Source organism: Neovison vison, chromosome 1 (assembly GCF_020171115.1).
Source record: "Neovison vison isolate M4711 chromosome 1, ASM_NN_V1, whole genome shotgun sequence".
Taxonomy (NCBI): domain Eukaryota; kingdom Metazoa; phylum Chordata; class Mammalia; order Carnivora; family Mustelidae; genus Neogale; species Neogale vison.
Genome location: NC_058091.1, coordinates 249,046,239 through 249,065,997, shown reverse-complemented (window position 1 = coordinate 249,065,997; position 19,759 = coordinate 249,046,239). Strand labels below are relative to the sequence as shown.

The following is a 19,759-nucleotide window of genomic DNA, read 5'->3' as shown; positions in this document are numbered from 1 at the left end:
GGGCATCTGGGTGGCTCAGTCGGTTAAGCGACTGCCTTTGGGTCAGGTCATGATCCCAGGGTCCTGGAATCGAACCCCACATCGGGCTCCCTGCTCAGTGGAGAGCCTGCTTCTCTCTCTCTCTCTCCCTCTGCCTACCTGTACTCACTTGCTCTCTCTCTCTCTCTCTGTCAAATAAATAAATCTTTAAAAAAAAAATATATATATATATATAAAGTTCTTACATCCCCAAAAGAGGAACCCCCCAGTTCCTCAAATGTGTTTCGACTCATGAGCCTGTCTTGACCCACGACCTGAATTTAGGGAAACTTTTCATAGCATATGTTTCTTTAATTCCCGTTAATTTTATATAGTGCCTTACAGTGTTCATAAGGCAGGGGATTACTTTATTTGAAGGTGATCCCTCTTACTCGCTTAAAAACAGAAATGCTCAGTTTGAATATAAAGTCCCGATTTTCCTCAAGACTTTGCTCATAAACCTCCTTATCTTTTGCAATTCCCAATCCAAATTCTCCCCGAAATTGGGATGAGATAAAGGGAGGCCAAGACCTTAAATTCATTACTAGAGATATTGTGTCCCATGGGACTGAAAAAAATATGAAATCCTGAGCCTCGGATGACCCTTCTAAGGAAACATTAAATTCTGCTGCTCTTCTTAGGGTCTGTACCAGTCTGACCGTTTGGTTTTGACATTACTGCTGGCACCCTGCCTCTGCACAAGGCCAACAGGTAACGCGTCCTGGCAGATAAAGCTGGGCAGCCCTCGGTCCCCAAGCAGAACGTAACTCCCTGCGAACAGCGCTTGTTCGAAGGTGGGCAGAGCGCGGGGGAATTGGGGGCCACACACCTCCCCGGCGTACTAGACGCGCACGGCTGCAGCCCAGCCAAGTCCAGGTTGGAGGGGGCGGTCCCGGCGGCGGGCGCAGGCGCTGGCTGGCGCGCGCTCCGGCCCCGCCGCCCGGTTCTCTGCCGCGGTCCGCCCTCTGCGGGGAGGGGGAGGGCGCGCGAGCTGCGGCCGCCAGGGCCCGCCCCTTCGCCTTCCCGAGCAGGAGGGCGGCGCGGGGAGGCGGGGCCGCGGCGGCCAGCCCTGTCTGCGCTTTGCCGGCCTCGGAGCTGGCAGACGCTGGGGGGAACATGGCGGCGGCGGAGCTGGCTGTCCCGGCGCTCCCCAACAGCGGCGGCGCGGGGGCGCCGTCGGGCACGGTCCCCGTGCTCTTCTGCTTCTCGGTCTTCGCGCGGCCCTCCTCCGTGCCGCACGGCGCGGGCTACGAGCTGCTCATCCAGAAGTTCCTCAGCCTGTACGGCGACCAGATCGACATGCACCGCAAATTCGTGGTGCAGCTCTTCGCCGAAGAGTGGGGCCAGTACGTGGACCTGCCCAAGGGCTTCGCGGTGAGCGAGCGCTGCAAGGTCCGCCTCGTGCCGCTTCAGATCCAGGTGGGTCCCGCGGGAGGGCCGCGCGCCCAGCCACTGTTGCCGGTCCCCGCGCGTCTCTGTCTCCGCCCCCGCCGCGCTCCTCAGGTGCCCCGCGCCGCCCTGGCGCCGGGCCCTGCGCGCCTCGCTGGCTGGGGAGGGCTGCGCCGCGAGCGCAGTCCTCGGGGACGGCTCAGAGAATGGGCCAGTCCGAAGGTGACGGTCACCAGCTGTCCTCGCCCGAAGCGGGGGCGTGGGCCTCCCAGCGCGTCTGGGCACGCGAGAACGCCCCCACGTGTGTGGTCCTCGACCGGCCGCATCCGCTTTGTGTGCCAGGAGCAAGTCCAGCCGCCTGCGTAACCGAAGGGCTGTGCGGTACTCGCTGTGGTTTTCTGTGGGAGTGCTGCCGAATGGGGGTGAAGAGTTGATGGGGGTGTTGGCCTTAGGGTTTGTTACCCGGAGTTGTGTTTACCAACTGCGGAAACACAAACTTTAGGAGTCAGGCCTTTCCCCGCTCCTCTCTCCAGTTTGTAGTTCCTGGAGCTTAAGCCTCCGTTAACCTTAAGTGAAATAACCATTTGCGTAGCCTCATCCTGGTAACCGGTTACTGGATCTCTTGATTATATATACGTCGCCTACGTTCAAAAAGTCATTTGACTCAGGACTGTAATACCTTGTTAATTACCCAACTTTCCCTCCACCAGGATTTCCCGATGGTGCTGGCCGAGAAAGTTATTGCACCTGAGGATTATTTTATAGCTTTTAAATATATATACATATATATTTTAAAATCATGCACTAATAACTATGCGGGCCTGTCTCTTGTTCTTTTTACGCTCAGAGGATTCACTGGAAGATTTTTATTTTTGGAAAGAGAGAACGTAAGATATATTTTAGGTGCTACACTATCAACAATTTTTCTTTTGTTGAGAAACCGGTAAGCCATTTCTTCGGAAGACCAAATTGAAATGTGGGAATCAGGCTTAGAAGGCGTTTTATATTCAAGTGTCATATTCTTTTTTTTTACTTGTCATATTCTTAAGATTATTCTCTAGATTTTTCTTCCACCCAGCTGTCGTCAGTAGCTGCAGAATTGGTTTTGTTTCTTATCACCACAGCACCCATGCCAGCCCCAGCACCCCTGCAAGAAGCTTCCAAAGCAGATACTTTTACTTGGATAAATTTTCTGTGTTCAAAGGACAAAGGCTGTGAGGTTCCACTGTTTAGCCCTGTGGGGATTCAAAAAGGATGATCTCTGATACCCCAGAATTTGCCCTGTTGTCCATAGAGAGAATTGTGAGAATGGTGGTTGGTAGGTGTTTACTACAAGTCCCCCCACCCCCGCCCCCCATTTTTATGTCTTCAAGAGTTTTCGTGGCTGACACCTCTCTGCAATCTTCCTTGTTCTTGTATTAGGTTATTGTTGCCAAAATACCCAAGAAGTTGGATGCACCTTTGACAAATCCATTAATAAAGGCCAGAATCCAAAACTGAGGAGGTCTGCAGCTGACCTGAAGATGCAGACTTCTGTGTGATGCATTTTCTGTAGTGGTTGGGAGGGAGGGTGGGCTATATACCTTATAAGATACTATGCCAAACTAGTGACCCCCCCCCCACATCTCTAAGTCTATTCCCCTTCCCCACTAGATAAGACTTATTTTGAAAAATTTAAGGCCCATGTCTGCCAACTGATTTTAATGAAACATGCTGGAAATTAGTAATGTATATGTGTATATGTGAAATGTCCTGTACATTCTCAAAAGCCATTTTATAATTCAGGTAACTTGTGGCTTTTGAAATATTTTGCTTGGTATAGGAGATAACATTTTTTTGGTGGTGATGTTTAAAATAATAATTATAATAGCACAACTCTGGTCAGTCTTTTTAAAGATATTATTTATATCTCATTAAATAGCCCAAGAGTTCTGAAAAGTCTGTTACATAATACCTTAAATATTTTAAAGTTTTTAACAGTATTTTTCTTTATGCTGTCTCCTTTTAGTAATAATACATTGACTTCTTCAGCCCGGTGCCTCCTCCAGCTATAAAATAAATGTGGAAGGCTACATACATTCCATATATATCCATAAAGCTATTCTGATACCTATTTATATGTATATGAGTATATGTCTCTAATATAGACATATGTGTACTTAGTGTGTATATATTTAGAAGTGAAAGGGAAGCTAGTTCTTTTCATGAACAATTTATTACATGTTTTTGGAACCTAGCTGTGTAATCCTACAGACATGGACATTTTATACCTAAATGGGACCGTAGAGTTCATCACACAAACATTTGAGTAGCAGCTTTAAGTGTCTGGCACAGTGAATTCGAACATGGATAAGACCCCATTCTTGTTCCTCACCTTATAACCTCTCATTTTGCAAAATAGCAGAAAATGGAAGAAATTGCCCAAGGTTCTCTGTTAATGGTGGAGCCATCAAAGCTTTTGAAGGCCCTTCCTGGTAGCTGACCATAGCATTCATCTTCTCTTCTCATGCTTAATGAAAATATCAGGCAGAATAGAGAACAGGCCACAGACATGAGTTTGTAATATCATTTGTTTTGCTGGTGTTCATTGTTCTTTGTAATCAGTGCCTGTCACTTAAGAAGACTCAGGATGGCCCTTCAGTGAGGCCATGCTCCTGGGGCCCGATGGTCCCTTTCTCCCAGCTGCAGGAACAGAGAGTGTAAGTTTGGCCATATGTAGTCCTCTGCTTAAATAATGTAGCTTGTTATTTGCTTGAACTGGACCTTAGAGCCTCTAGGGCCCTGGCTCACATACTTCTATTCTAGAATGTATTCTTAATTTACATAGGGGAGAGGCTTTGCTTTCACACTTGTTCTGACTGCTGCTGCCATGACCTGCCACTGTGTAACACACAGTGGTTGCCTGTGCCGTATGGTGTGCACCTGTAGTGGGTTAGTGGTTCTGTGGGCACTGATCCTTGAGACCCCCATTGTCAATATTGGACTTTTGAGTGTCGTCTTCTCTGAAATCATCTCACAGGGACCGAGTGTCTGCTGACAGCTCAGGTAGCTGAAGACAGCTCATGTTTCAAGCATGGTTTATGTGTTTTCTGCTTTGTCAGAATGCTTGAAGTCCGAGGCATTTTGAGACACAAAGGAAGAAATATAATTGAGAGGATTGAACAGTGGGAATTTAGGTCATTTTTATAACTTCTAAGTTTTAATTTTTCCTAAGGTATTTCCCAAGTTTTTACTAATGGAAACATTCAACCCTGGAGACTCCTGTACATTTGATATCCTACCACCTCCAGTGTATTTTCCAGCTTTCACCATGGAAGGCAGAGCCCAAACAGAAGAGAGGAAGAGGTGGACATGACGAGGAGGATGCCAGTGAGGCCATTTTCCCTTTGTATGTAGGAGGGAAGGCTCTGGCAGCTTTGTGTGGGTGGGAGATAAGGGCTTCCCTGGGAAGGTTATTTTGACCTTTCCCGAGATGGTTAATTGGGAAGGTATTTAGCTCCAGAGCACCTTCACTTTCGTAGAGGTTTATTACTACTATTAATATTCTATTATTATTTTTAACAGAGGGCATGGCATTTATTAGCCAGAAGAGACCCCAGAGTTCATGGTGGGAAGGGAGAGAAGACCTGGTTTGGGAAGATGAAGGAAAGGAATCTGTTTCCACTTGGGCTTGCTAGTTTGAAGGTGGTGATTTTTGATTATGAAACCTCTACTGTGGGAGCATGTAGGAGGAACAGATAGATAATAATGCTCAGACACAGAATAGAGAAGCAGGCGGGACAGATCTCTGGGAGGTGAATAGTGTCAGGGCACTGAGAGGAAACAGCTGGAATGTGAGGGATGTGGTTTGTCTCTCCCCTGTTGGCTTGATGGGGGAGAGAGAGAGAGAGAGAATATGAATGTGTTGTGCGTGTCACTTTAAAAAAAAATTTAACATTTTGTATTACTGCCCCAAGCATTGCATACTTTTTTCTCCTTAGTGGAGGCTACCTGTAAACAAGCAGTGTTTGAGAGTAGGGACTATGAATTTATTGTTTGATTATATGAAGCCCATTTAATCCTTGAAGTAGCCCTCTGAGGTAGATACTGTTTTGTTGCTTTGCTACAGATTAAGACACTGCTGTTTGAAAATGTAAATGATTTGTCTGGTTTCATGTAATTGAATTTAGGGAAATTGAGATTTGGTCTCAGATTCTATTGCCCACAGCTCTGCTACCCCAGGGGAGTAGCTGTGATAATCACATTTCCTTGCAAACATTTCTGAGTGGAAATACTGATACCCGACCGTCCCTTTTGGACTCTCTCCCAAGCGTATCATGCCTATCTTGTGACTCTCATAGACTGCCTCGGTTTTGAACACATCCCATTTACAATTCCAAACTTTAATAATTCCTAAAGACACACAGTTTACTCACAGTAGTAGTTCTCACTAGAAGGCTGTTAAAGTACCACACACTGAATGGCTTATACAACAGAAGCCTACTTCCGCCCAGTTCTGGAGGCCAACATTCAGGGTCGACTCCTGAGGACTGTGAGGGAGAATGTGTTCCATGCTTCTTTCCTGGCTCTTGGTTTTCTGGCCATCTTTGGCATTGCTTGGTGTATAGACCCATCACCTTCATCACTGCCTTCATGTTCCCAAGGCCTTCTCTGTCCAGATTGCCTCTTTTTATAAGGATGCTAGTCATGTTGGTGTCGGCCCTCACCCTGCTCCAGTGTGACCTCATCTTGACTAATTATTTTTCAATGATTCTATTTCCAAATAAGGTCACTTTCTGAGGTCCTGGGGGTTAGGAATTCAACATACGAACTTTGGGGGACACAATTCAACATAAAACACTCAACGTGAATTGGTTTTGTAGAAACACAGAGAGGGGCACAGAGAGAGCATCACTGAGCAAGGCCAGCCTCTGTGTATGTGCCTGTCCTGAGTAACTAGGGGCACTTAACTGAGGAAAGACAGGTTCCTTGCAGATGGACAGCTGCTGTTAGAAAATGGTCATTACAGGTGGTAATGAAGAGGGGGATATACTGTTGTAATAATATAATAATGTAATAATGGGACTTGGGGATGAAAGTCTTTTAACTGTTAAATCTGGTCAGATTCCAGCTGTGACATTTCTTAAGAAAATGGACAAAAATGTATACTTGCAATTGATCTCTGAAGGGTGCTACAGGTTCTGACCAGTTTTTTGTATTTGAATATGTTTATTGAGATATGTGTTATTTATGTGTATGCATGTATAGAGATGTTTGCAGATATATAGATAAATGAAGGTGTGTATGTTTGCACACACACACACATTTTTTATATGTGATTTTTTCATGGTTCTTGAATATGCAATGGTTTGTAATTGCTGTGTTTTAACTTGTGACAGCATTTGACCCAGTGTACTTTTAATTTGCTATCTTGCAGTTGCAGCATATGTCTGAGCAGCGTTTTTAGTTATCTACAACGTTTTGCTTTAAGAGAAATTCACGAGTCAAGTTAAGAAGTCCCTGGGTTTTAGAGTCAGTGTGTAATTGAATAACAACTTATTGAATTCATGTGACTTTGGGGGATGGATTGGTGAGACATGGTTAGAGTTTCTCAGGGTAGTTTTCTTTTGTTTTTTCTCCTTTTTATTGTAGCCTTAAAGCCTTCTTTCTGGCTTATCAAAAATAGCAATTTTTTTTTTCCCCCAACTACCATAGTGTAGGGATACCTCTTTGTTGTTGTTGTTGTTGTTGTTTTGTTGTTGTTGTTGTTTTTAAATAAGCTTTCAGTTTTAGCACAGTGTTAGAGCATAGTTGCAGAGATAGCCTAGAGAGTTCCTGGATACTTGTACCTAGTTTCCCCCCCAACTGTCATCTTACATTGCTGGGCACAATGCATGTCACAGCCAAGGAACCAGCACTGGTACATTCAAATCTCTTGAGTTCTACACTTTATTCACATTTCACTAGTTTTTTCCGAATGCCATTTTTCTCTTCCATAGTCCATTCCAGATACTAATTATGTTTAGTTGTCATGTCTTCCTAGGCTCCCTTGGGTTTTCAGACTTGTTTTGTCTGTATTGTATTGTGTAGTTTTTGATGACATTGACAGTTTTGCGGAGTACTGGTCAGATATTTTGGTAGATAGTATCAAAGTTAGGTTTATCTGATGTTTTTCGCACACTTCAGATGGGGCTGTGGGATTTTGAGAGGCAGATGGTGAAGGTCGTTCTTATCATGTTTTTTCAAGTCGATATACTAGCAATGTGGCATGGCTGATTCAGTTTTGATCACCTGGCTGAGGCAGTGTCTGCAGATTTTTTCCATTGTAAATAATCACCCTGTTGCCTCCTCTATATTCTACTTTGAGGAATCATGTCATTTCATGCAGTCCACATCCAAGAGGGGTATCAGGAGTTAAACTCTGACTTCCTGAGAGGAGACTGTCTGGGCATTTTTGATTCACTAAATTATAGCCAGTCATCTCTGCACAAGAACATGCCTTGTCACATTATCTCTGTCATTTCTCTGTTTGCTGAAGGTTAATAGATGAGTTCCTATACTAGAAAGGTTTTTCAAGGTGGTGAGGATTTTGTGGCTGCATTTTTTTTTTTATTTTATTTATTTATTTGTCAGAGAGAGAGGGAGAGCGAGCGAGCACAGGCAGACAGAGAGGCAGGCAGAGGCAGAGGGAGAAGCAGGCTCCCTGCCGAGCAAGGAGCCCGACGTGGGACTCGATCCCAGGACGCTGGGATCATGACCTGAGCCGAAGGCAGCTGCCTAACCCAACTGAGCCACCCAGGCTGCATTTTTTGACATCCTCAGTCTGTGTCTACTATGACATATATCTGATGTGGCCCCCTGCCCAGAATAGGAGACATCACAGCTGAAAGGAGGTAGGAACAGAAACACCAGGAGACCACAACTCTGAATATTTAGGGTTTCTGGATAGGTAAGGCTTTATTCCTTTATGTATCCCAATACATTTGTCCATTTTAATATCATAGTCCTGAAGTATTATATAATTTAACATTTTCTTAGTTGAGTGTGCTAAAATGATGTCCCAATTTATGTTATTATATATATACTGTTCCACTAGAAGTCTAGATGTGGAACTAGTTGAGTTTTGATCTGCTTTTAGTATACTTTGAATTTTTTTTCTGTCACCTATCATTTCTTGTTGATACCAGTTTGCCTGTCTCTAGCCGCTTACTTTCTGATTTGCTGTGCATAACCTTCTGTGAGTTTAGGGCCAGGAGGACTAAACTTGTTGGGAATGTGTACCGAGTTTGTCCGTTATCTGAGGGGAGATCTGCGAGCTAGAAAGAGAGTGGCCACGAGCTCTGAGTATGATGGTGCTTGGCCATCTGGCACACTTAGTTTGGTTTATTTTGCTTGCTTGCTTCTTTCACTGCCATGGAATGACGAGAATGACTGAGTTGCATTGCTGTAATTTGAAACAGACCAGTTGCAGGTAAATTGCATTCTGTCATGTGCCCTAAACACATAGTGGGTGTCTAGGGATCCACTTAAACTTTGAGCCCTTTGATCCAAAATTTAATTTTTACTGAGAATTATAATATGTATTCATAAATAGTGATTGGTTTTAAAAATTGTGTCTTGGGTACTTATAGATATGTCAACGCTCCGTGCTTTAGAAAATGATACTTGCATTAAAAATTTAAGGGAGCGAAACAGTTAAAGACAGAATATGTAATTCAAGATGCTTGAATATTTATTTTGATCATCCTGTATTGGCAAAGTAGGGAAACCTTTTACATAGTGTTAGCATTACAGATGGCACTCCCATTCTGCCATGAATTTGGTCTGTAGAGGGAGATAGGTGCCAGGGTTCCTCAGACCAGCACATAGATAAGGAAGTACAAACTCACTGGAAGGGTAAGAGATTCCTTTTAATGATGCACCTAATTCCTGTAGTAACTGTTTCCTGGGAGTGTGTAGGGCCAGGCTGGTGGGGAAGCCACCATCATGTAATTGGGACACAGGATTTTCTCTAGAAAATTATTAACAGACATTATCCATGGGTGGTTTTTGGGCAAAATGGGAAAATTGAGGGGAGATCTAAGGGCTGGCTAGTAAGAGGAGGGGCATGGGTTCATTCAGGACCAGATTCATCCTCTGCAGTGCTTTCTGAAATTTGAGAAGGCAGGAGGAACAGCATCGTGGACCTTGAAGAATGCATGAATGACATGAAATTCTTAACATTCACCAGCGGTTTTCCACTTTTTTATAGACTCCTCCTAGGCCCACGTTGTTTCTGTAGACCAACTATGGCAATTAACGTCAAGCTGGGTAATCTAATACCTGTTTTTAACCTTAATTCATTAATTTCCTGATGATGATGAATTTGTTGACGAATGCAGGTGTCCAGTTTATGTCTGTCCATTGCATAGTGGTGATATGCTTGGCATTATTTCATTGCATTTCCTTTTTTGAACTCTGAGAAATTATTCCTGAGAACAGCATCTTAATATTTCTGTCTTGATGACAGCAGCAGTTCTGAATTTGTTCTGATTTTTTAGTTTTATGTTCCATAGTCTCTGCTACAGATTATTTTCAGGGTTACTTTTTGTACTTAGAAGCAATGCCATCATCAAACTTAAGTTGTTTACCATCATAACATTTTTTTTTTCTAACAGTAAAAGCGATGTGTACTTTTAAATAACGTCTGGGAAGTGTTTTTAAATAGCATTTGGAGAAGGTAAGAAAAGTATAAAGAAAAAATTATTACTGACACCCCTAACTGTGTAACTACTTGTTAATATTTACATGTATTTGCTTCTACATTCTATTTATATTTTTACATGATTGAAATACTGCTGAACTTCAGTGCTCTCTTTTTATTTTTTTTTTTTAAAGATTTTATTCATTTATTTGACACAGAGAGAGAGAGACAGTGAGAGAGGGAACACAAGCATCTGGAGAGGGAGAGAAAGAAGCAGGCTTCCCACCGAACCAGGAACCCAATGCAGGGCTCGATCCTAGGGCCCTGGGATCATGACATGAACCAATGTCAGACACTTAACGACTGAGCACCCAGGCGCCCCTGTGCTCTCTTTTTAAAATTAATATTAGATCATGAGCATTTCTTCATAGATGGTTCAAATATTTTTAAAAACTTATTTGCATATATTATTTTAGTGCTCTGAAAAATTTTTTCTCATGGGAGTGTGTTAAACTTTGTGAAGCCTTTTCTGTATTGTTGGTCCTTGGTTTTTTTCTGATTTTCATTATTAAAAACAATTCAGTCAATATCTTTGTGGATAATTTTTTTTTCAATAATTTAGATCACTTCCTTTGGATAATAGTTGTAGAAATTGACTTACTAGGGCAAACAGTAGGAACACTTTTCTCCTTTATTGACCTCCACTGAAAATAAATGTCGTTGTATAACGAGTGCTAAATCATTCTTTTTTCTTCTTTCCTCAGCTCACCACCCTGGGAAATCTTACACCTTCAAGCACTGTGTTTTTCTGCTGTGATATGCAAGAGCGATTTAGACCAGCCATCAAATATTTTGGGGATATTATTAGCGTGGGACAAAGATTGGTATGTTTGCTTGTTTATTTTTTCCAATTCCCTGAAGCATGGTATACATTTATATAGTTACAAAATACATAAATTGCTAATTATCCTTGTTTTTTGTTTGTTTTTTTCTAGTTACAAGGGGCCCGAATGTTAGGAATTCCAGTTATTGTAACAGAACAGTACCCTAAAGGTCTTGGAAGCACCGTTCAAGAAATTGACCTAACAGGTGTAAAACTGGTCCTTCCAAAGACCAGGTTTTCAATGGTAATACCAGAAGTAGAAGCAGCATTAGCCGAGATTCCTGGAGTCAGGAGTGTTGTATTATTTGGAGTAGAAGTAAGTGCATTTTGTTATGTTTGGGGTACAGTGTCATTTGTAGAAAAGCTGCAGTGTGGTTTTATGTGTAGGCTAGGCGGTAGGTGATAGTAATGTTGAGAAACATCCACCACCCTTCAATGGGCGTTGACTCTTTGCATGGCAGTGATCTGTAGCTCTTCCGTCATTCAACACTCCCAGTGACTTTCTGAGCCAATGAAGTACTTTGGGTCTCCCCCTGTTACAGATGAGGAAACTAAAACACAAATGTTGTGCAACTTGCTTGGAGCGGGTAGCTGGTTAAGGGATGCATATCACAGCAGAAAAACACAGTGCCCCAAAAGTAGTAGTTAAAAGCAGAGGCGCAAGAATCGATCAGCCTACATTCAGAGGTGTTATTTTTATTTATGTGTTATAGGATTTCACCTTGGTCATATTTTTGCTGTAGAAGAACCTCAGAAGTCATGTAGTTCCTTGTCCTTCCCACTTGAATCACTTAACATACCTTTTTGAAGGAAAAAAATACTCAAGATTCTTTATGTGGATTAAAATGATTTTTTGTTTGATCTGGTTTTTTGGCATTTGTATATACAGAATATATGTATTTATTCATAGCATTTAAACAGTTATTGATGGAATCTTGAAAAAAAAAAAGAAGAGTCTAAAATTATGGGGAAAAAATAATAAATACAGTGAAATCCAAATAGTATAAATTTAATATACCTATGATAGTAGGTTTTATACTATAGGTTTTAAGAGTACAAGGATGCAGCCTTAGTTTTAGGTGTGCATTAAATATTTTTGTATTTTGACTTCAATAATGATAATACAGAGGAAGCCTATTGATATAAATATGTCATGCCAAATACTTTTGCTGACTTGGGCACTTTTTTTTTTGCTCATTCGTCATTATTATACCTCATGCCTAATCAAAATCATCTTTGAACAGTCCTCCAGTGCCAATTTTAATGGCATGCCAGTTGATAATTCTCCAAAGCTCACTCATCACATGCACATAAGTTTGGCATCCTGGTATTATTGAAATGTGCTTTCATTGCTTATGTAACAGAGCTCTTGTCGGGCATGGTTTTGCTCTGTATTGTCTGCTAATGAATTGTTACAAGTTAGTACCTACAAAGATGGAATCTGTTTGATACATCTGCTTGTGCTGTATACTGGATATTTTTTGCCTTTGTCACTTGTTATTTTTAACTTGGCCTACCTTTACTACTGGGTACCTTGTACCAACTTAGTTTTTCTACTTGTTTCTCCATGTACAGTACTGCTGACTCATTCTTTGTGTTGGGCACTCAGAGTGAGTTCAGAAATAAACCCAACCACGAGCAGCATCAAAATGGAGTGGTAGTAGTCAGCCTTAGGAAGGTCATCCAGATGACAGATGAAAATCCTTTTGAAAAAATTGTCACGGAGCTCCAAGGATATATATGCTCAAGGATCCTAGTGTGAGGAGGCTTGATGGAATCCAGTTTCTGAGTTTACAGTGAGGAAACCAAAGCCTGAGATGTTTATTTTCAAGATGACCTAGCAAGTTAGAGGCAAAGCCAGATGGAGGGCAAGGTCATGAGAACTGTAGTGCTTTTTTCTGTTTTATCATATTGTCATATATTTGTAAAATGTGTGCCTGCATTATTACATAGGATTTTTAATGTCCCTCCTAGACTCATGTGTGCATCCAGCAGACAGCTCTGGAGCTAGTGGGCAGAGGTATTGAGGTTCATATTGTTGCTGATGCCACCTCATCGAGAAGCATGATGGACCGGATGTTTGCTCTTGAGGTAATTGTCCTGCTTGAAAATAAGTAATTTATCAATTTTTCCCGATGAATTTGAAGAATCATGAATACTTCATAGTGATGAAAAATTGGCATCTTCAATTTGCTTGTCTTTTGACAACTTCAGATTCACTGACTTACGGAGTCTTGGTGGTGTGCTGACCGACCTTTCAGGTCTTGCCACTAAATCTTGTTTTATATCTTCCATCTCCTCAGATCTAGATTTCTAGTGATACCAGAAGCTCTCATACATCTTTCCTCATGACTTTGCTATGGTTTGATGTATGAACTCGTAAGAAGCCTTCTAGTAAGCTTAATCTGCATCACTGAGAGATTTGCAAATCAGAAACTGCCCACCTAGTTTAACTCAGCCCAACCCTAGGGCATGGCCAGCCTAAGCCTGGTTCAGCCTCTGTTGGGTTTCCTGTCTTGAGTTTCTGGGCAATGGGAGGTGTGTCACTGCCTCTGAACACCACTCACACATAGTGTTTCTTGGCTGCCTGCCCCAGAGGATCAGGGTGGACCATAGTCAGGGAATCAGAGATATTTTGTCAGTGTTGCTTAACAGTACTCTTTTGTAAGCATTTTCTCTTCCAAGACTGTTGAAAAGCAAACTACCACATAATCTTTTGAAACACTCACTCCGTATTGTAGATTGTTCTCTCTCTCGCATTTAATTCTAGTTCTGCAATAATTTTAGAGTCATGTCCATGTGGATTGAGTTGGCATATTCTTTAACTGATGATTTTTATTGAGAATGGGAAATACTGATTTTTTTTGTCGTTGTTGAGATCCTCCAGTGTTCAGGCCCAAGCTGGCCTATGAACCACTTTCTGTGTTGGATTACAAAGTCATTGCTTCTGCCAGGAGTGTTCCCAGGGGTGTTGAGGTAGGGCAAATGAGAGAGTATAGGCAAGAAAGGAGAAAAGTCTGTGCAGAGGGCCGATGCAGAAGCAAGTGGGGAGTTGGCAGCAGCAACTTCTTTAAGGCCGTGGTTGGCCATCCCTTCTCTAGGAAGGCTGAGGGCCAGAACTTGAAGTGTTTCCACGGAAGTGGAAAACTAAAAACATCCAAAAATAACAATCTTGCTTATAAAGAAATTGCAAGGACTTTTGTCCTCCACTCAAATAAGTTTCTGAGACATGTCTTTATTATGGCATTTATTATAGAAAATTTATGATTGTTGGCACCTCTGCCTCCTCCTAACACTGGGGATACAAACATGGTGAACCTCTTTACCATCGGACACTCTTTGGGAAGTCGTCTCATTTCAGTGACTAGGAGTCTGGACACTGGAGGGATATTACGGGTTTGAATGCAAGTCCTGGCGTTTTGTAAAATGTGTGTCCAGGGACAAGTGATCTAGTACACGTGCCTCAGAGTTCGTTCTTTCGTTCTTTCTTTCTTTCTTTCTTTCTTTCTTCTTTCTTTTTTTCCTTCTTTCTTTCTTTCTTTTTTTTTTAAAGATTTTATTTGACAGAGAGAGACAGTAAGAGAGGGAACACAAGAACAGGGAGTGGGAGAGGAAGAAGCAGACTCCCTGCTGAGCAGGGAGCTCAATGCGGGGAGCGCAATGTGGGTCTGGATCCTGGGACTCTGGGATCATGACCTGAGCCGAAGGCAGACACTTAATGACTGAGCTACCCAGGAGCCATACTGCCTCAGATTTCTTACCAGGGAAGTGGATATAGTGAAAAGCCACCCTACCGGGGGATTTGGTGAGGATTAGTGAGGTAAGGTGTTGGCGGCACTTAGTGTAGTGTCCGACGCAGTAAACACTCAAATGTTAGCTGCTGCATTTATTTCTCTTGTGGTTATTACTTGTTGTTGTATCCATGCGGTTAGTCTTAACCCAAAATGTAGAAGCAGTAGGTCAGCTTCTCAGACCCGGCAGGAAGGAGGGAGTGTGGTTCTCCGGTGGCTTTGGGTGAGGCAGAGCAACCAGCATCGTGTGGGTTCAAGTACAGAGGTTGTAAAGTGAAAAGAAAGAATCAGGTCATATGGCGATGGGGGAGGTGTGCCACACTGCAGATTTTTCTCTTAGTCTTAATTTTTTTTTTTTTTTAAAAACACAATTTTCTTGTTTGCTAACTCCAAGGCCCTTTTTTTTTTTTTTAAATTTTATTTATTTATTTGACAGAGAGAGAGAGAGATCACAGGGAGGCAGAGAGGCAGGCAGAGAGGGGGAAGCAGGCTCACTGCTGAGCAGAGAGCCAGATGCGGGGCTCGATCCCAGGACCCTGAGATCATGACCTGAGTGGAAGGCAGAGGCTTAACCCACTGAGCCACCCAGGCACCCCAGTCTTAATTTTTGATGGAGGTGTTATAGTTTGTACCTAGATTATTGGGAGACGTGTTAGTTTCTTTTACTGTAGGACTTTGAAAGTTAAAGAGCAATCCGGCCAGCTTGCCTTCCCTGTTTCTTTAGAACACAGCTCCTCACAGGAATTCCTGAGACTACCCACATTGCCTATTGAGATCATTATATTAATAAGATTTATAGATACTGTTACTGAAACTTCAGGACATGGGTTTGTGGCGAGTGCTGTCTTCAACAGAATATTTTGAGCACCAGCCGTTTGTCAGGCATTGTTTCTTTCAACTAATAATTGTAGAGTAAATGCAGAATAAAATAGAATGAAACCCTCTCTGGAACTTGATACCCTCGGACTTGCAGTGGGGGTGGGGGGTTTCATGTTGATTGGAAATTTACTGGGTTTAGCTGCCCCCCACCTTTGCCCTCTCTGAAGGTTTCATGGCTTTATGCCCTTGCATTTTGAGGTTTGTGGGTCAGAGTAACTTTTCCTTCGACCTTGCTGGACTGGTTTTGTAAGTGTAGGGGATGAACTTTGGAAGCCGATGGAGCCCTATACCTGTGTGCATTAAAGAGGTGCGGTTTGAAGTTTGGCCTCATTCTCAGCCGGGAAAGAGAATTTGGAAGGAGGACTGGAGGTGTCCTTATAGCACTTGTGGATGTGCCCAGACCTGTTTGTGTCTGCAGAAGCTCCTGCTTTTCTCTCTTTGCTCAGGCACTCAGTTTGGGGTTCGTAGGCACCGTGGGAAGGTCTAGGAGTCAGTTCTGAAAACTTTGCATGTTGCTGAGCCACGCCTTCTGCTTATGCAGGTTCTTTGCTTGATTTTGGCAGGGAGGGAGGAGGGCTTGATTTTTTTTTTTTTTTTTTAAATCCAGTCAGCCTTGGCCATATCTCCGTCTTGAAACCATGGTTGGCGTCAGTTGACTAAGATGTGTTTCGGTGCCTCGAGCATACCAGCCCACCTCTGCCATGGTGACCCGACTCTCACCGGGGACTATTGACCTGCTGTCAGTCCAGCAGATTGTGGTCAGTGGAGCCCTAGGGAAGCTGGTGTTTTTAGGGGTTATCTGCTTTCTTCCATAACCTGGGAATAGCTCTCTGTCCTTCCTGCCTCACGGAGGAACTAGAAAGATGAATGAGAACTGACTTCTTTGGCACTTCTGCATGCATCAGGCATGTTCACAGACGCTGCAAGTGTGTGATTAAGATTCAGAGTGAATCCTTGAGAGTCCCCTCATTGAGCCTTGAGGAAGGCCAGGCTGGGTCGCCAGCTGGTCAAGGCAGGAGCTGCTCTATTGTTACAGTTGTCCCCTGCTCTTCTCTGGGAGGGAAGCACACAGTCCTGGAGATGTCTACGGGTTTTGATAGGATAGTCAGACTTGGACTAAAAGGAGAAGGACTTTGGTTTCCAGAAGTCTTCAAAAAACTTCTGGGTATTTGTCCCCAATATACAGGGTACTAGCACACTTGGTTTTTTCTCCCTCTTTACTATGTAATTCTGCTGTTTTTCTTTCCTCGAGCCTGCTGGTCAGCTACCCTGCATGCTTTTCCACACAGGCTGCTGAGGTCCACGCTGGCTTTCTGAGAAGTGGGCTGAGCTTCTCCCTTCTGCGTCTTTGGGGACAAAAAGGAGGGGTTTACTCGGCCAGTGAGAAGGTTAGGCCAGCCCATCTGCAAGCATCTGAAGTCTTCACCTTCGCTCCTGGAGGATGTCCTGGTTCTTGTTCTGACTCCTCCTTCATGAAGAGTCACTGACCTGGGTCTTTTCCCCTGACCTGCCTGGGAATTATGTCTCTGCCTGTCTCCTTGGTTCTTACAGCAGAGGGTTCGAGGGACAGCAGTTGGCCAGGTTTTCCCCTATGGTTTCTGATAATAAAGATGGCCAGAGAAGACAACTCTAACTCTAGAATTCTCTCTCATTCCTTTCTCTTCCCCTCTCCTGCTTGTTCTCAATTTTGTCTTCTTTGCCCACCTCTCTCCCTTCTTCCCTCCTTGAGACTTCTGTCATTGCTTCTGTATTATGATGCCACTGGGGCAGTTTGGCAACAACATTCTTTGATCTGTCAGCGAAACTTTAAATTTTATGCTCTTGTTTCATGATTCTGAAGTTGGCAGTGCTGGTGGGTCTGTTATCAGCCCAGGGGCACACGCTTTCCCCCCCCCCAAGATTTCATTTATTTATTTGTTAGAGACAGTGAGAGAGGAAACACAAGCAGGGGAGTCGGAGAGGGGGAAGCAGGCTTCCGGTGGAGCAGGGAGCCCGATGTGGGGCTTGATCCCAGGACTCCAGGATCATGACCTAAGCCAAAGGCAGACACTTAAGGACTGAGTCACCCATGTGCCACAGGGGCAATTCTTACAAATTGCATGAGGCTCTCCTACCACCAGTTCTTTCTGACTTATGGGAAGGACACACATTGCTATATGTCATATGTTTGGAGACAGAAAAAAGAAATTAAAAGTCATTGTTTTACCCTGATAGTCTTGATGTCCCTTCTGTGCCTGGCACATATAAGTCATAACATTAGCTACATATTTTCTTTTCCTTGTTTCTAGTCCACATTACTATTACTGCGAATAATTCTAATCAGTTTGTGGTGTGACTAGTTGGAAATCTGTCCCCATCACTTAAGTGGATGGTCTGGCTAAGGACCATGGCTTTAATAGAGGACACTAATTATTGTTATCCCGCCATACATTTTGCTGTTTAATACAATATTCCTTGTTGTGCTCATTTCTTGATTTGCCTTTATTTTATTTTATTTTTTTTAAGCGTCTTGCTCGAACCGGGATCATAGTGACTACGAGTGAAGCTGTACTGCTACAGCTGGTGGCAGATAAAGACCATCCAAAATTCAAGGAAATTCAGAATTTAATTAAGGCGAGTGCTCCAGAGTCGGGCCTGCTTTCCAAAGTATAAGGACATTTGAAGGTCTGGTATGCTGCTCACCATCAGGTGACAGGACTGTAAGCCTGGACAAGCTCTTGTCTCTACTAGAATTAAAATGTTAAAGTCAAAACTTGGCTCCTTTTTTGCGCCTCTTAGTCAAATATAACCAATTAGACCATTTGGGTACCAACGTTTAGTTACAACTGTCAAAGGCTTCAGGTGCTGCCTACCTTCTTCTTCTTTTTTTCTTTTTTGGGTTAATGTGCTTTTATTTATTAAAATAATTATAATGAAGGTGCCTGTTTTGTGTATATTGTGTCCACTGGTCACTATTTTTTAACGTGAATACTCTTGTGACATTTTCTCAAATTGTGCACTGTAAAGAAAAAAATGTACCAATAATGGTTTGACTTTCATAGTATTATTAAGATGTCTGTTGTAGCCCAGACTCAGTGCTTTTACTTTACAGATAGATTGAAATAGGATTATTAGGTGAGAATTTCAAACAGACCTATGGATCATGCTACCCCTTTCTTTCACAATGCAGTCAACTTACTTGAGTAAATAGCGTTGATCTAACCAAACAAATGTATATTGAATAATTATGTATCCTTCTTGATGATGCTAATTTTCTTATTCTAGTCACTATCACTCATTTTCTGTTAATGTTCATTTTTTTTAGCCGTATCTTTTCCTTAAAATACTCATTGGACCATTCTTTGTTTTAATTTTTTAAACAGAATGGTTCGCAATGTTACAAAATCAGGGGAGAACTGTTTTAGATTTTTTTTACTTTGGCTGCACGCGTTTACAACAATGTTGAGTATGTCTTCCGATATGCACCAGCTTTAGCGAAGAGTCACAGGCTGGATAAAAAAGGGTTTTCAAACGTCCATATTCTTGTTTGGTATTTCTCTACCTACCCTCCAAATATTACAGTTAAGGCAAAGGCTTGAGTCATGATTTGGTAGTATTAATTTTGTAGTCATTGCTATCCTTCAATAAATTTATTTTCATTAAAAACTTATTAGAGGGTTTTAAAACTTTTTTTTATATCATGTGAAATATGAAACACTGCTGTCTTTTATATTAAAGTAATTAAAGAAAATGTATTATTTGAATGAAATTATTTTGTCCTCCACAACATGGCTCTGTGAGTACTATGCCAGGAATTCTAATATTTTTTTCAAAGTGTAAAACTTTTGAACTTCAAGAATCTATCAGCCAAAGGGAATTTTCAAAGGAAAATTCTTTGCAGGTGGGGCAAATGGATTTTCCTGAAGGGCCTTGTCATTATTTAAGAGCAGTAGAAATGCTGATTTCTTTTGTCACCGGTAACAAACTGCAGCCAGCAATCTTGTGGGTGTGGTTGAGTATTCTTTCCCCCCCAGGCAATTTGGGTATCAAAAAAGATATTTTAAATCAAAGTTTTGAAATAGTTTTGAAGAACTTCAAACCTACTGCTCCTCAAACTTCAATATGAATGTCATTCACCTGGGGCTCTCATTAAAACCC

The 19,759-nt window shown here is 42.5% G+C and overlaps 1 protein-coding gene across 1 annotated transcript; it reads left to right on the top strand.

Moving 5' to 3' along the window:
- The first annotated feature begins 1,102 nt into the window (after nt 1-1,102).
- Nucleotides 1,103-19,356, top strand: ISOC1 (isochorismatase domain containing 1). Its single transcript, XM_044228333.1, has 5 exons — nt 1,103-1,437; nt 10,834-10,953; nt 11,065-11,268; nt 12,927-13,043; nt 18,128-19,356. Exons 1-5 carry the CDS (start codon nt 1,135-1,137, stop codon nt 18,272-18,274), a joined length of 891 nt encoding a protein of 296 aa, XP_044084268.1. The 5' UTR covers nt 1,103-1,134; the 3' UTR covers nt 18,275-19,356.
- Nucleotides 19,357-19,759: the final 403 nt, after the last annotated feature.

Excerpts from the sequence above, each read along its gene's own strand:
- ISOC1 (XM_044228333.1), top strand. The coding sequence starts at position 1,135 with ATGGCGGCGGCGGAGCTGGCTGTCCCGGCGCTCCCCAACAGCGGCGGC. Across the intron at positions 10,954-11,064 it reads TTAGCGTGGGACAAAGATTG|TTACAAGGGGCCCGAATGTT; the intron begins GTATGTTTGCTT and ends GTTTTTTTCTAG. Across the intron at positions 13,044-18,127 it reads ACCGGATGTTTGCTCTTGAG|CGTCTTGCTCGAACCGGGAT; the intron begins GTAATTGTCCTG and ends ATTTTTTTTAAG.